We start from the raw sequence: 16,013 nt of genomic DNA on the forward strand, positions 1-16,013 counted from the left end.
CCTGCATCGGTTATAGAGGGCTGAATAGCATTACCATAAAGAACCATTACCCATTACCTCTCATGGCATCCGCCTTCGATATCCTGCAGGGTGCTACGGTGTTCACTAAATTCGACCTGCGTAACATGTTTCACCTAGTGCGCATCAGACAGGGAGACGAGTGGAAAACGGCCTTCAATACTCCGCTCAGTCACTTTGAATTTTAGTTCCTCTCTTCAGCCTGGTAAACGCTCCGTCTGTATTCCAAGCACTGGTAAGCAATGTCCTACGGGACATGCTTAATATCTTTGTTTTCGTTTACCTGGGCGATATTCTAATTTTCTCCCTATCTCTGTCAGTTCATGTCCAGCATGTTCGTCACTTCCTTCAGCGTTTGTTCGAGAATCGCCTTTTTTTCAAAGCCGAGAAGTGCGAATTTCATGTGAAGTCGGTTATGTTCTTCGAGTCTGTTATCTCTGCAGAGGGTATTAGTATGGATCCATCTAGGGTTCGCGCGGTACTAGAATGGCCGGTACCCGATTCCCGATCGGCGCTTCAGAGATGTCTCTGGTTTGCTAATTTCTATCACCGTTTCATCCGAAATTCTAGTCAGGTTGCCTGTCCGGTTACCGCCTTAACATCCACAAAGACCCAATTATTGTGGACCCCAGCTGCTCAAGCAGCTTTTGAGCATCTAAAGGAATTTTTTCTTCCACCCCTATTCTTGTCACCCCCGATCCGTCATGTCAATTTATTCTCGAGGTAGACGCATCTAGTGTGGGCGTTGGAGCTGTTCTCTTGCAACGGGCTGAAGATCTGATCTACCTGTGTGCCTTTTTCTCCCATCGATTTTCACCCGCCGAGCGTAATTACAATGTAGGAGATCACAAACTCCTTGCTCTTCGGTTGGCCATTGGAGAATGGCAGCAATGGTTAGAGGGATCTACCATTCCATTCGTGGTTTAGACCAACGACCGTAACTTAACTTATATCCGATCTGCCAAGCAACTTAATGCCAGACAAGCACGATAGGCTCTTTTCTTTAGTCATTTTGATTTCACAATCTTCTATTGACCCGGTAGTAAGAATGTTAAACCGGACGCTCTCTCTTATCAGTTAGGCGAGGTTATTTGGAGTATTGAGCGTCAAGTCAAGAAGGCATTAACTCGCGGGGTTATACCCTGCGGCTGCTCTGAAGGGAAATTATTTGTTCCCAAATCCGTACGTCCAACTGTCCTGCGCTGAACTCATTCGTCCAAACTCATTGTTCATCTAGCATTGCCCATTGCTGCTGCTTCTCTTTGTTTCTGGTGGCCATCCATGGCTCACGTCATCTGTCGATATGTCTTGTCCGGTGTGCGCTCAATCTAAATCTAATAATTGTTCTCTGGCGGGTCTTCTGCGATCCTTCCCCGTCTCTTCGTGTCCGTGGTCTCACATTGTTTAGACTTTGTCACAGGGTTACCTCCTTCAGCTGGTAATACTGTTATTCTCACAGTGGTCAATCATTTCTCTAAGGCCACGCACTTTATCCCTCTACCCAAACTCCCTTCTTCGAAAGAGACTGCTCTAATCGTGTTTGACCATGTATTCAGGAACCACGGCTTACCCATAGATTTTGATTGCGGAACCCAGTTTGCATCCCAATTCTGGAAAGAATTCTGCCGACAGATTGGAGATACGATCAGCCTATTGTCCAGGTTTTACCCTCAAATAAACGGGCAAGCTTTTGGGCTATCTACTCCACACGTTAGTCGCTCTCAACCCTGCGTCATGGTGCGAGCAGTTAGGATGGGATGAAAGTGCCTACTGGTATTTCTTACTTTCAGTGCTGTTTGGGATATCAACTTCCCATATTTTCTGCTCAAGAATCTGAAGCTTCAGTAGCATCAGTTCAAGCTTTCATTAAATGCTGCTGACGCAATTGGCAAAGACTGCTTAAATCATTGCTCAAGACTCACGAATGAACATGTTGCAATGCAAATCTTCATTGTATCAATGCTCCCCATTATGTCTGCGGCAAGAAGGTCTGGCTTTCCACTTGTAACCTTCCTTTACAGTCTCTCTCTCGTAAGCTCACTCAAAAGTTCATAGGTCCCTTTTCCATCTCTAAGATAATCAATGCAGCGGCTGTTCACCTTCGCTTACCACGCTCCATGCAACGCGTGCACCCTGTATTTCACGTCTAATATATTAAACCTGTAATTCGTCCGCCCTCCAAATCTTCCCCCTCTGCCTACGCTGCTCTCGTCAACAATGCTCCTGTTTTTGTGGTTAAGAAATCACTTTATAATCACTACACACTATGAATAATTTATTAAGCATTAGCATCTAGCGAATTCATTATTTGTTAAGCATTAACTCTACATTAATAACGCTAACGCTAGTTAGCAGTTTAGAACTGAAGCTAAAATGCTCTATTCTTGACTTACAACCACATTTATAATGTGCTTAATAATTGTACGTTCATAATTTGTGGCTGGTTGATTTTTCATTACTAAATTAAGTATTGCATTATTTACAAACCATTAGTATTTAAGAGTAGTTGGAGTTAGATTGTTCAGAATGAGTTAGTAAATGATTAATAAACTATTGAAATCAACGTTTATATATCTTATTATTCAGGCATATTGTAATGTTTACTATGTATGTTAATAAATGCTTTAGTAACTTAACTTCATGCAGTTTTGTGACCTAATCTAAATTGAGGACTGTTTATGCTTTATATATCCCTTATAAATGACAAGTAAAGGCTTGGTATCAAGTGAACAATAATCTTTGCAATCTTATCTAAAAAATAAAATTACTGTAAAGTTTAAAGATTGCTGAATAACAGGAGTGTCAAAATATGACATACTTAGCATAGATGCTAATGCTAATGCTTAGTAAATGATTCATAGTGTGTAGTTATTATAAAGTGTTACCAACCATGCTCCTGATTGGTTAACGCGCTGCAAATGTCAGCTAAAGTTTGCATTTTCAAACTTGAGCGATTTGCGCGAAACGCACGTTAAGCATGTCAAACACGCAAAACGCTGAATTCGCGCCTCGTCATCCGCTCGTATCGTGTCATTCACGATGATGACATGATATAGTAGCATGTCGCCTGTATACCCATAATATTCAGTAAGTTCTGTTGCATAAGGCTTGTGTTCGTGTCATCGCTTAAGTATAGCGCACTCGCATCTAAGGAAGATGTAACAGAGCTGCTCTCCGATGGTCCTTCAACAGTGACCTTTGTGTTAAATTGAACTGAATTTAATTTATTTGAATCTTTTTTTTTCACTAAAACTACACAAGTATTCTGCCACTAATCTGCTGTCTGATAAACTCAATATGTTGCACATCTGAAACATTGTTTTGGCTTTTTATTATAGTTTCTTCATTATGTTAATCTTTTTCATGTATGTTAATCTGCTTTGACATTGTAAAAGCACTATAGAAATAAAAATGACTTGAACTGACTTGATTTTAAAATATTACATTGAAATGAACACAACTCAGGATGCTTGTGTCGTAATAATGACTTATGTTGAAATATTGTATCAAAATATCGAGTTAATAATAAGTTAATATCGTACCAAGCTCTCTTTTTCACCATTGTTTTTCAGACTTCTGTAAATTATTTTATCTGGGCACAGTAAATAAAACAACAAACCCACTCATTAAACCTATGGTAATCATAGAAATTGTTTTTTTAATCAACTAAGTCTTGGTATAACTAGATCTTTTTCAGCAAGTTTGTGGGATTAAAGATTTTATTCTGATCATGAATAAATGCAGATGTAAATCTAATTTTGTCACATATTAAAGGAATGTCCTGATTCAAGTTACATGTCTTTCCTTATTTACCAAATACAGAGCCTGCTTTAATGAGCTTCAAACCAGGAACTTTATTCTGTGGCTTTTTTTGGATTATCTGTCTGATGTCATATATATCCTGGACACCTGTGTAAGACTAAGAACAGGTCAGAATTATCCACATGCACATGTTTGAAATAATTGTTGAGGGTGTAAAGGTTTGATAGGTGATTCAGTGCAAAAAAAATGTATTGTTTATTTGTTTCTTTACTACAGGTTTCCTTGAACAAGGTCTTCTGGTGAAGGACCTTATCAAATTAAGAGAAAGCTACTTTCATACTCTACAGTTCAAGCTTGACTTGCTATCAATATTACCCACAGATTTAGCCTACATCGTCATTGGCATTCATGTACCAGAGCTCCGTTTGAATAGACTTATGCGCTTCTCGCGCCTGTTCGAGTTCTTTGACCGCACCGAGACCCGCACCAGCTACCCCAACTTGTTCCGTATTTTCAACTTGGTGCTCTATATTCTAGTCATTATTCACTGGAATGCTTGCATCTACTTTGCCATCTCCAAATCTCTGGGTTTTGGATCTGATCAATGGGTCTACCCAAACATCTCTGACCCTGAGTTTGGGACACTCACACGAGGATACGTGTACTGCCTTTACTGGTCAACCCTCACATTGACAACCATCGGGGAAATGCCAGCTCCAGTCCAAGATGAGGAGTATATTTTTGTTGTTTTTGATTTTCTAGTTGGGGTTTTAATTTTTGCAACCATTGTTGGTAATGTTGGATCAATGATTTCCAACATGAATGCCACTCGCGCTGAATTTCAAGGTCAAATTGATGCCATTAAACATTACATGAAGTTCCGAAAGGTTAGCAAAGAGCTAGAAGCTAGAGTCATCAAATGGTTTGACTATTTGTGGACAAATAAGAAAGCAATTGATGAGCAGGATGTCCTTAAGAATCTGCCAAACAAACTTCGGGCTGAAATTGCTATCAATGTGCACTTAGAAACATTGAAGAAGGTTCGTATTTTCCAGGACTGTGAGGCAGGGCTTTTGGTGGAACTGGTTCTTAAGCTGCGGCCACAGGTCTTTAGTCCAGGAGACTACATCTGCAGAAAGGGAGACATAGGAAAAGAGATGTATATCATTAAAGAGGGTTGCCTTGCTGTTGTGGCTGATGATGGGGTGACCCAGTATGCACACTTAACTGCTGGAAGCTGTTTTGGTGAAATTAGCATCCTAAATATAAAAGGAAGCAAAATGGGCAATCGTCGCACTGCTAACATCAGAAGTATTGGCTACTCTGATCTTTTTTGTTTGTCAAAGGGTGACCTGATGGAGGCTGTAATGGAGTATCCAGATGCTAAGAAAGTTCTGGAAGAGAAGGGAAGACAAATTCTTATGAAAGAGGGTTTGCTCGAGGAGGTGGAGGCAGATGGAATGGGAGAAGAAGAAATTGAGAAGAGAGTGGAGAGGATGGAAGCTACTATTGAAATATTACAGACTCGATTTGCTCGACTATTGGCTCAATATTCAGCAACTCAACAGCACCTGAAGCAGAGACTTACCACTCTGGAATGCAGAACCAATCATTCTGGCAGTGGATTCCTCTCTGATGGTAATGAAAGCACTATTGATGGTGATGGTACAAACAGTGAGGTCAACATTCAATTTTAAGTACTAAGCATGGTAACACTTTCTGTGAAGCTCATGCTCATAATAAATAGGAGCTCTGTTTAAAATGATTTATAATCAAGTATAAACATTCTATAAATTTACCTGCGAAGACCCAACAAAATAGTATTATATTTAAAGTTATAGCTGCATTTATAATAGTGTCATTACACTTAATAGTGATGTATTTTATTTCTCAATATTCTTTACAAGTTCCCAAAACATTATACACTCACTTATACGTATTAATTAGTTGTGCATGATTGTTTTTATAATGATACTGTCCACGAAGTTAAAACATTATGTTAGTTACAAAGACTTATTAGTAAGCTAACATAGATTGTGTTCTGTCAAATGAGTTAATGGTTCCCCTTCGGACAGGGAACTTCAATGCTATAATGGATTAATCCACTTATGGAGATTTCATTCAGAAAGCCAATCATCTTTCACCAAGCTTCTGAGAGAGTCTATGAGGGTTCCTGCAGCTGTTCTACAGAGAGAGAGTGAACGAAAGTGGTCTCCCAGTCCAGAGTGTGTGAGATGCAGCAGCAGATGGTCAAGCTGGGTTCTCCCTTGCCTGGCGTTCTTTGGGTCTGGTCCTATAGAGCAGTTTGTATTGTTTCCTAAAAGAGCAACATGGTTGGCAACGCGTCTTTTTCAAGACGTCACTCCGACTGTGCGTTTTTGGATGCGGTGGTTTCCTGTCCCCGGATGATGTTAATGCGGTGCTCGCGGGCAGTACATGCCGTCACTGCGGTGGCATGTCTGTTGTGTTGTAAATATTGCGGCTCGCTCTTGCAAAAGAGCCACCCACCCCAGTTGTCCCCTGCTGGGCACTCGGGCAGATATGAGGGTTACAATGGGAGTAAATCTGCCTCCCTCTGGCTTGCGGATCTATCGCTCCTCCACGCGCTCCATCCAAGCTTCGAGTGAGAGAAGTGCTCCGTCCTCGGATGGCTCCGCCCTCTCACTTGATGACATAGAGGCTCAGATGTCCAGCGCTGCATCGGAGAACGGGCTGTTATTGCCTGATGAAGGATCCCCTCCCTCCGCTCCCTCCCCCGGGAGCAAGTGCGGCGGCGGATCTAGAAACAGACATGATAACCGTGCTTTCCCTGGCTGCGGGCACAGCCGCGGGCCAGGTTGCTTCCACCCTGCACACTAGGGTCCATGCGCGCGTGCTGGCCCAGCTGCACGAGGGTGGTTCCGACCCAGGCTTGTTACAAGCCCCGCATTGCACCCCACTGAGCTCCACGGACCTCAAGTCTGCTGTGTGTGCCCTGGGAAGGACGATGACCACTTTAGTGGTCCAGGAGCGCCACCTAGGGCTAATCTGGCAAAAGATATGCGTGGAGTTGACAAAGTTTGCTTTCTTGACTCCCCCTTATCCCAGGCTGGCCTGTTCAGCGACACCGTTGGTGGATTCACCCAGGAATTCACAGCGGTGCAGTCGGATATGGAGGGGCTGAGTTACCTATTGGCGGGAATGTAAAACCGCTCCCCCCTGCCGAACCATCCACATCCACTGCTTGTCGCCGAGAGCGCCCGTCTACGAGAGCTGCCCCGCCCCCGCCTGCGAGTATTAGCCCACTCTCAGGAGCTATTAGCCGCGTTTCCACTATCGCGCCTAAAGCGAGCGAGCCAGGGCGAGCCAATGCCAGTCGCGTTTCCACTATCACTTCCGGGGCGTAATCGGGCCAAAGCGGGGCTTCCTTGGGGCCAGCGTCCGGCCTTTTTCGGCCCGCTGAATACCTTGGGCCATGGAGGGCCAACTGGGGCTTCGGGGCGGGGTTACGTACAAAGGCGGAGTTTTCCTGTCAGGTAAAGAGGAGACAAGATGCTTTCTTCCATTACATTTGTTTTGCTATCGCGCTTGATCAACTCACTAAGAAGAAGAAAAAATGGATAGCAGACAGTACTGGTCAGTTGAGGACACCAGGGCTCTTCTGAACATTTGGGCCGAGGGAAATGTTCAGAGGCAAATAGACGGCGTTTGCAGAAATGAGGACGTCTGGCCTTTCACCAACAGACCACAAACAGTAAAAAAGCAATCGCTTCGGTGTTCTCCATCTTCCAGCTCTCGTAGTGATGCCAGGTTGTGTTTGTCGTTATAATTTGAGTTTTTTGTTCCCGCTGAAGTGGGCGGGTTGTGTGACGGGTTGTGTGACGTTTGATTCGGGGGACGTTCTGGGGGCGGTGTTTGCGTGACGCGCTGCGAGCAACTAGCCCGACAGTGGAAACGCGACATGATTTCGGCCTCATTTCTCAACCTCCCGGGCTATTGGCACGGCCTGGCCTGATTAAAGCCCTGGCTCACACTGGCCCGATAGTGGAAATGCGGCTATTGATTATGCACAGAGACAAGGTGCTCCGGCACCTCTACCTGTTGGGGTTTCAGGTCAACCGAGAAAAGAGCAAACTCGCCCACGTGCAGAGGATCTCTTTTCTCGGGCTGGAGCTGGACTTGGTCACCATGACAGCGCACCTCTCCAGAGATTGCGCTCAGCTAATGCTGAACTGTCTGAGAGAGTTCGACAGCAAAATAGTGGTCCCACTGAAATCATTTCAGAGGCTCCTGTGGCATATGGCATCTGCTGACCACTTCAGCACTGGCTTCACGATCGAGTTGGCAGACGCGCATGGCACGCGGGCACACACCGAGTCACTGTTACTGCCGCTGCGCCCTCAGCCCTTGGAACGACCCCTCATTCCTACAGGCCGGAGTGCCTCTAGGACAGGCGTCCAGTCATGTTGTTTCAACAGATGCTTCCAGCACGGGCTGGGGGGCTGTGTGTTGCGGGCATGCAGCTGCGGGCCTGTGGAAAGGAACCCAGTTGCATTGGCATATCAATCGCCTAGACCTGTTGGCAGTGTTCCTCGCTTTCCACCGCTTTTTCCGGTGCTGGAGTAGCAGCATGTGGTGGTCAGAACGGACAGCACGGTGGTGGCAGCGTATATCAACCGCATGGGGGGTATTCGCTCTCACCGCATGTCTCAGCTCACCCGCCGTCTGCTCCTCTGGAGTCATACGTGGCTGAAATTGCTGCATGCCATTCACATTCCAGGCGAGCTCATCCATGCAGCTGATGCACTCTCACGGCAGCCTTATGTCCTGGAGAATGGAGACTCCACCCCGAGTTTGTTCAGCTGATATGGGTGTGATTCAGGGAAGCCCAGATCGATCTGTTTGCATGCGTTTCCCCCAGCGAGCCTGCTCGCGTAGTTACTGTGCAAGGTCAGGGAGGACGAGGAGCAGGTCTTGCTAGTTGCGCCCCCTTTGGCCCAACCGGACCTGGATGTCAGAACACTCCCTCCTCGCAACGGCCCTCCCCTGGCAAATCCCTTTGAGAGAGGACCTACTCTCTCAGGGACAGGGCACCATCTGGCACCCTCGCCCTGATCTTTGGAACCTCTACGTGTTTCCTTAGACGCGAGGAAGACTTAGGTAACCTACCGACTACGGTGGTTAATACCATCACCTAGGCTAGAGCCCCCTCCACGAGGCGCGCCTATGCCCTGAAGTGGAGTCTATTCACTTAATGGTGCGTCTCTCGCAGAGAAGACCCCCGAAATTGCCAGATCAGCATAGTGCTTTCTTTCCTCCAAGAGAAGCTGGACAGCAGGTTATGTGAGCAGGTTACGTGGCTGCCATCTCCGCTCATCATGACGCGGTGGCTGGCAGAACTGTGGGAAGGCATAACCTCATCATCCGGTTCCTCAGATGCGCTAGGCGAATTAATCCACCTCTCTCATGCCCTCTCTAACAGACATCTGTAGAGCTGCGGGCTGGGTGACATCTAATACATTTGCAAGGTTTACGATCTGCGAGTGGAGCCAGTTTCCTCAAGTGTGTTAGATAACCCTTGGTTATTGAGGAGACAACTCGGTTAAGGTGTTGAACATGCTTGCCGCGCCATTCTCCCTAACACCGAGTGCTCTGTCAGTAAGTTCCCTGCTTAGGTGATCCCCACTAGGCATTGCCATATGCTTAGTCAGTCACGGTGCAGTCCCCCCACATAAGCAGACCCGTGTCTTCCCTCTCCGCTAACCATCTTATTATATGCGTACTCCCCTTTCTCAGGCCTAGTTCATATAGTCTGCCATCATAGCTCCCCACTTGGGTAGCAGGTGACCTCCACAGCATCCTCCCTATTGGGACTGCACGCTTTCCAACGTACTGCACACTTTCCAACGTACTGTCGTATTAAATTCCTAAAATTATCTAGACGTTTTGCGGCTCCCGAAAAATATGCCTAAATCCGTAAATCTTCTATTGAAGTGGGATAAGTAAGGGCCAGGGAACATGTTGGAGGACCGCGCCTTTTGAAGACGCAGGTGCGCTCATGCTTGCTTGGCAAACCTCTCAGCGGGGCGAAGGTAAGGTGCAGTCATTATGGCATTTTCCAGACATTTCCCCATAAGTGGATTTATCCACTATAGCATTGTAGTTCCCCATCCGAAGGGGAAAGCTCTGGTTACCAAAGTAATCCTCAGGGAACGGAAGCTAGCTATGGAGGTGAAAGTCTCTTCAGCTAAAAAAATTATGCCTTAGCCTTGCTCTCGCTGTGCTTATATTACATTGATTGGAACGAGCATCAGCTGCGCAAGCTGAAGCTGCCAAGTCATTGGCATTTCATTGGCCCGTTTTTATACTCTTTCAGATGATTGGCTTTCTGAACGAAATCCCCATAAGTGGGATTAATCCCCATTAATCCACATTTCCGTTTCCCCCCTCGGGGAACGAGGGTTACTTTAGTAACCAGAGCATTTTTATATTGTTAATAAGAACCTTGTTGGATTATAAATCCTTATAGTCATAACATAGTTACTAACCTGTATAAATGCATTATTGATTGCTTAAGTAAGGTCAAAACAGGATTTAAAAATTCCACATGCAAATGTTAAGAAATCATGCATCATAAGTGTTTGTATGTAACTTATTTCAAGTGAATTTATGAAATAAATGTAATAATAATGTTATTATTTAAATTTTTAATAGACACAGAAACCTAAAATAAACATATTTTCAATTTCCAGCATTTCAATATGTTCTATGAGATTCCTGATATCTCCCTGTTTGACAACTCTTAACAACACTATACACTTTAAATCCTTAAAATGAATAACATTCAATTTTATTTTCAGAATCTATAGTGAGGAACAAAACAAAATTCAAGCGTTTCTGCCACTTTTTTCTCCCTTCGCAATAAGCCATAATAAAATCATCAAGTGCTGCATTTTTCAAATAATATATATATATATATATATTATATAATCCTGTTTTTACCGGGATTCTCCCGTATTTTACAGTACAGAGCTGAGCCTCCCTATACGCAACCCATACCGCTAAACCACCGCTGCCCCTTGCTCTTAAATGTGAGTCTGTTCTGTGCTTTCGCTTTGTTTATGGTGGGATTCCCTTTCCTTTTCATTACAGGTACCGTCTCCCCTTCATATGCAATCCTCAAAACAGTCATATAGTGGTGCATGACTGTCAGCTGACGCGGTCAATAGTGATAAATAGACACTGTTTCCCAAAGTGATTCTGTACACGCGATTTGAAGCGGGGTGAATGTCTGGGTTTTGGGTGCGTGTTTGAACAGACATATACACATTAATAATAATAATAACTAAAGATGTCGATCTTGGTAGTTTTTTCAAACACAACTAATTTTATCCTAAATAAAAAGTTAGGAAAGCAATCAAAATATTTCTTATAACGTTAGATCTGTGCATTTTTGCAACACCTGTTATTTAATGTAATGAAAAGAAAAAATAAATAAATGAATAAATAAGAGGTTCATTCGTTGCTCTTTAATCAGAATGTTTAAGTTATACAGTAATGATTAGGGTTAAATTAGGGTTCAAGTGTATTACTAAATATATATTTTTTAAAGTAGTATGTTAAAAACACATTTTAGTTCAATTTCATGGTGTCTCAAAATAGCACAGTTGATTGCACTTAGATGGTATTAAATTCATCTTAAAATATACTTAATATTATTTTTAGTACATTAAGTACAAAATTAGTGTGTTGAAAATAGAGCACTTTTAGTACAGTATTAAAAATATACTTAGTATACTTAAAGTGAATTTTAGCACTCTTTTTTTTACATTTTTAAATATATTACTATTGTACTTTAAACTATTCTTAATATATTTATAAATGTTTAAAATTAGGGTTCAAGTGTATTTCTAGTTGTAACTAAATATACTTTTAAAATGCAGATATAGTATGTTAAAAGCACATTTTAGTTCAATTTCATGATGTCTCAAAATAGCACAGTTGATAGTTGAACAGCATACAATTAAAACCATATTTCATGCACTTTTAAATATATTAAAGGTACAAAAAAAAAACAATTTATTTACAATATAACAATGACATACAAACAAAAATATGCAATAACTTTATTTTTACCTCAGTTTTTTATGAACACACATTTCAAAGCAAACAAAAAACTGTGAAGAAACAAAACTTAAAATATATATAATTTCACACATTGAATCAAATATTTACATATGGATTATGACACCAATGGTTCCACATGCACAAATAAAATCTGATCGAATTTAAGACTATTAGTGTTGTGATTATAACGTTCAGACAATCTACATACAACTGTACATAAGTCACAAGCTGCTCCTCTGTCCTCATGAGCTCCATACAGAAGTCATTACATGAGGAGATTGAGAAACAAGTGAGATCAATTAAATTTACATGACACAACCTGCAAAATAATTTAAAAAATAAGCACATAAATAAGTAAATAAATCACTTGATATATTTATCTGATGTTATGCATTTTCTATGATATAACATTTCCTATTAATTATGTGATCTATCTCACGACTCTTATTGCAAATTATTAAGTATGTTAATGTGTATACAACCTTTTCCTATCGAAAGGTTTTACTTTCATTTATGCTGTCAGTCGAATTCAGGAAAACACGGATGAAACGGGACATTCTTGTAGCTTTTGATAAGTCAATATTCTGGGAGAACAACACAGATAGTAAGATTTCAGCTCACGTTTATGTTATTGTAATCTATAAAACCGAAGACGTTTAGACTTGTTGTCATAAATGATCTTCTGGCTCGTTTAAAAGATGATAAACATGCTGACATTCAAAATTAACGATTAACAGTTAGCCAACAGGCTAATATCAACAATAATGGTTTTACATAATAAATGCAATTTTATTACCTGAGAGGTCGGTCCTATGGCCTTTCTGATTTTAAAGTCCTTGTTTTCTGAAGTTCACTCTTACAATGAAAATTTGATAAAGGTAAAGAATGTATTCTCTTTATTTTGACGATTAGACGCTGATAGCAGATTCACACAGCCACGATTTGACTCAAAATTGCCTCGGTGCATCATGGGAATGGGCGGGGCTACTTCTGCTACTTTGCTTCTGAGACGTGCCATTCAAACATACACACACACACACAAAACACACACACACACACACATGCGCACACACACACACACACACACGCACACACACACACACACACACGCACACACACAAATCTAGGTTATTAAAAGTATAATTAAATGCATAAGCTTTTCACAGTTTTATGAGGCAATAATTACATTTTTATTAGATCCAAATGAAATCAATCGCCAACATTGCAGAAAGAACTAACAACAACATCAACAATACTATAGTAGAGCAATAACAATATTAATACACTATAAAGTAAATGTTTTAATTTAGTGAACATTTTTCATCTGGGATAGCACAGTTTGAGTACACTTGGACAATCCTAAAAATTATCTTAACTACTAAAGACTAACTTTTAAGTGTATTAACTACAAAAATCAGTGTGCGAAAAGAGAGCACTTCAAGAACATGATGTAATTGTATTATATAACATGTATTTTAATGCACTTTTTGGGTAGTAATAAGTGTAAATTAAGTGTAATATTTTAAATAATTTATAAATGTATTTTATTTGTAAGTCTAGTATATTTAAAAGTGCAATAAAATATGATTACTATTCTATTAAAAGTGATATTATATATATATATATATATATATATATATATATATATATATATATATATATATATATATATATATGTATATATATATATATGTTTTTTTTTTGTTCAACTTAATAGTGTGTCAAAATAGCAGTCAAGTATACTTAGTTCATCTTAAGTTTATTTTTAAATGGTTAGTACATTAAGTACAAAATTAGTCACCAAAAATAGAGCACTTTAGTACAAGTACATTCTGGATGCGCATTAAGTGCACTTAAATAAGATGTTTTATAATGCACTTTTTTTTTTACCTGGGTCATACTGTCAAATGCAGTCTAATTACACTTTTAAGCATTATATGTATAACTTTTTTTTGAGACTTTTGCTATATAAAATCTATTTAAATATATATTTTTAAAAAGTTCAATTTAATTTATACTTACAACAAATATGTAAAAGTGTACTAACTTTCAACTAGTTTTTATAGCATTCAAATTACACTTTTAAGCATTACACTTATAATATATTTTTGAGGTAGTACACCTTATTTCCAACACTAAAAATTATATTTAAATATATTTTTAAAAAGTTCAATTTAATTTATACTTACAATTACCATGCAAAAGTGTACTAACTTTGAACTATTGTTATAGCATTCAAATGATACTTTTAAGCATTACACTTATAATATATTTTTGAGGTATTACACCTTATTTCTATATACTAAAAATTCTTTTAAAATATATTTTTAAAAAGTTTAATTTAATTTATACTTGTGATAACTATGTAAAAGTGTACTACCATTGAACTATTTTTATAGCATTCAAATTATACTTTTAAGTATTACACTTATAATATATTTTTGAGGTAGTACACTTTATTTCCAACACTAAAAATTATATTTAAATATAGTTTTAAAAAGTTCAACTTAATTTATACTTACAATAACTATGTAAAAGGGTACTAACTTTGAACTATTGTTTTAGCATTCAAATGATACATTTAAGCATTACACTTATAATATATTTTTGAAGTAGTACATTTAACGTCTATATTCTAAAAATTCTATTTAAATATACTTTTAAAAGTTCAGTTTAATTTATACTTACAATAACTGTGTAAAAGTGTACTAACGTTGAACTATTTTTCAAATGCATTCAGATTATACTTTTAAGAAATACATTTATAACATATTTTTCAAGTAGTACACTTTGTTGCTTTATACTAAAAATCTATTTAAATATCAGTTATATTAAACATACTTTCACAGTTTTACTTAAGTACCACTTAAGTAAAAGTATACTTTTAATTAGTATATTTAAAGTGTATTTTTTTATTTATTTATTTAGTATAAAAAATAAAATTGTACTTACTGTATTTTTAGTGTACTCAAGTACACTTTTTTTTCACCTGGGATGTTAAGTTTTCCTTGTGATAAACATGCTTTTACACAATACTGTATGTTATAGAAAAGATATAATACATGTTGAGAAGTATAGCCCTAGGCTGCTAAATTTAAGCAAATATAAGAATTAAGTTTTTTAGCCTTTATAGTGCACTATTAAATTGTGTTGGGGTGAAAAGAATGTTTCAATTTCTTTGACTATCATGGCGATGTTATTACCTCAAATCTTAAACATGTGCACATATGAATACTGTGGCACAGCACACACTACAAAATAATATTAAGATTAATGTGCCGATGGAGCACATTACCTGATTGTTATATAACTTACTTTATCAGTAGGTAATTATTATTTATTACAGACTATGTTACAAATATTTAACCAACTGCCACTACAGAGTAAAACACTCATAAGCTCAGAATATGTTCCATTTTACAAAGCTACTAGTGGCAGTTATGAATTAAATAAATGGGCATATCCGCACACAAAAGTGAGCCGCATGTTAATTATCATCTGTTAATTCTCTCTGTTCATTTCTCTTTCGTACGCATGCAGAGAAAGAAAAAAATCGGCTTGTTTAAAAAAAGCACATTATGTTCACTAATGTACAATACTACTACTACTACTACTACTACGAATAATAATAGTAATATTAAGCTAATAATATATCCATAATGCCAGGATGCGTTGTGCTTTGACTGGACATCTAATTCAAAACCAAAATTGTTACCTGTTGCACAGCATAGGCTAGTCTATAGTATGGGAAAATCTAATTCACAACCTGGTCTGCAGTAATCTCTCTCTGGAAAAAAAATCCTAAAGCCGGCCTATTTCAGTTCACGGGACTAAATGTTTTTTTTATACTGTATGCTATTCTATCCCCTATCCTAAACATCACCAACATAAAATATAAATATTTCAAGTTTCCGTAACACTTTAGAATAACTATCCATTATAACTAGTTAATAGTCCATTAATAAACTGTTAGTTAAAGAGTTATAAATGACTTGTTAAATAAAAGTTAATAGTTTGTTAATTATTTATAACTGTGCCTTATAGATAGCCACAAGATATCTTACAAGCTGTTAGTTAACAAGTTCTAAATAACTTGTTAAATGTATTTTAATGATTTATAATTATAC

The 16,013-nt window shown here is 39.1% G+C and overlaps 1 protein-coding gene across 1 annotated transcript in view; it reads left to right on the forward strand.

Annotated features, from left to right (window-relative positions):
- cnga2a (cyclic nucleotide gated channel subunit alpha 2a) overlaps nucleotides 1–5,477 on the forward strand; it is a 165,489-nt gene extending 160,012 nt beyond the window's left edge. The window contains exons 5-6 of the mRNA XM_056472951.1: nucleotides 3,841–3,947; nucleotides 4,057–5,477. Coding sequence (XP_056328926.1) covers nucleotides 3,841–3,947; nucleotides 4,057–5,477 — 1,528 coding nt within the window. The remainder of the gene's footprint in view (nucleotides 1–3,840; nucleotides 3,948–4,056) is intronic.
- The last annotated feature ends 10,536 nt before the right edge of the window (nucleotides 5,478–16,013 follow it).

This window comes from Danio aesculapii, chromosome 14 (assembly GCF_903798145.1).
Source record: "Danio aesculapii chromosome 14, fDanAes4.1, whole genome shotgun sequence".
Classification (NCBI taxonomy): domain Eukaryota; kingdom Metazoa; phylum Chordata; class Actinopteri; order Cypriniformes; family Danionidae; genus Danio; species Danio aesculapii.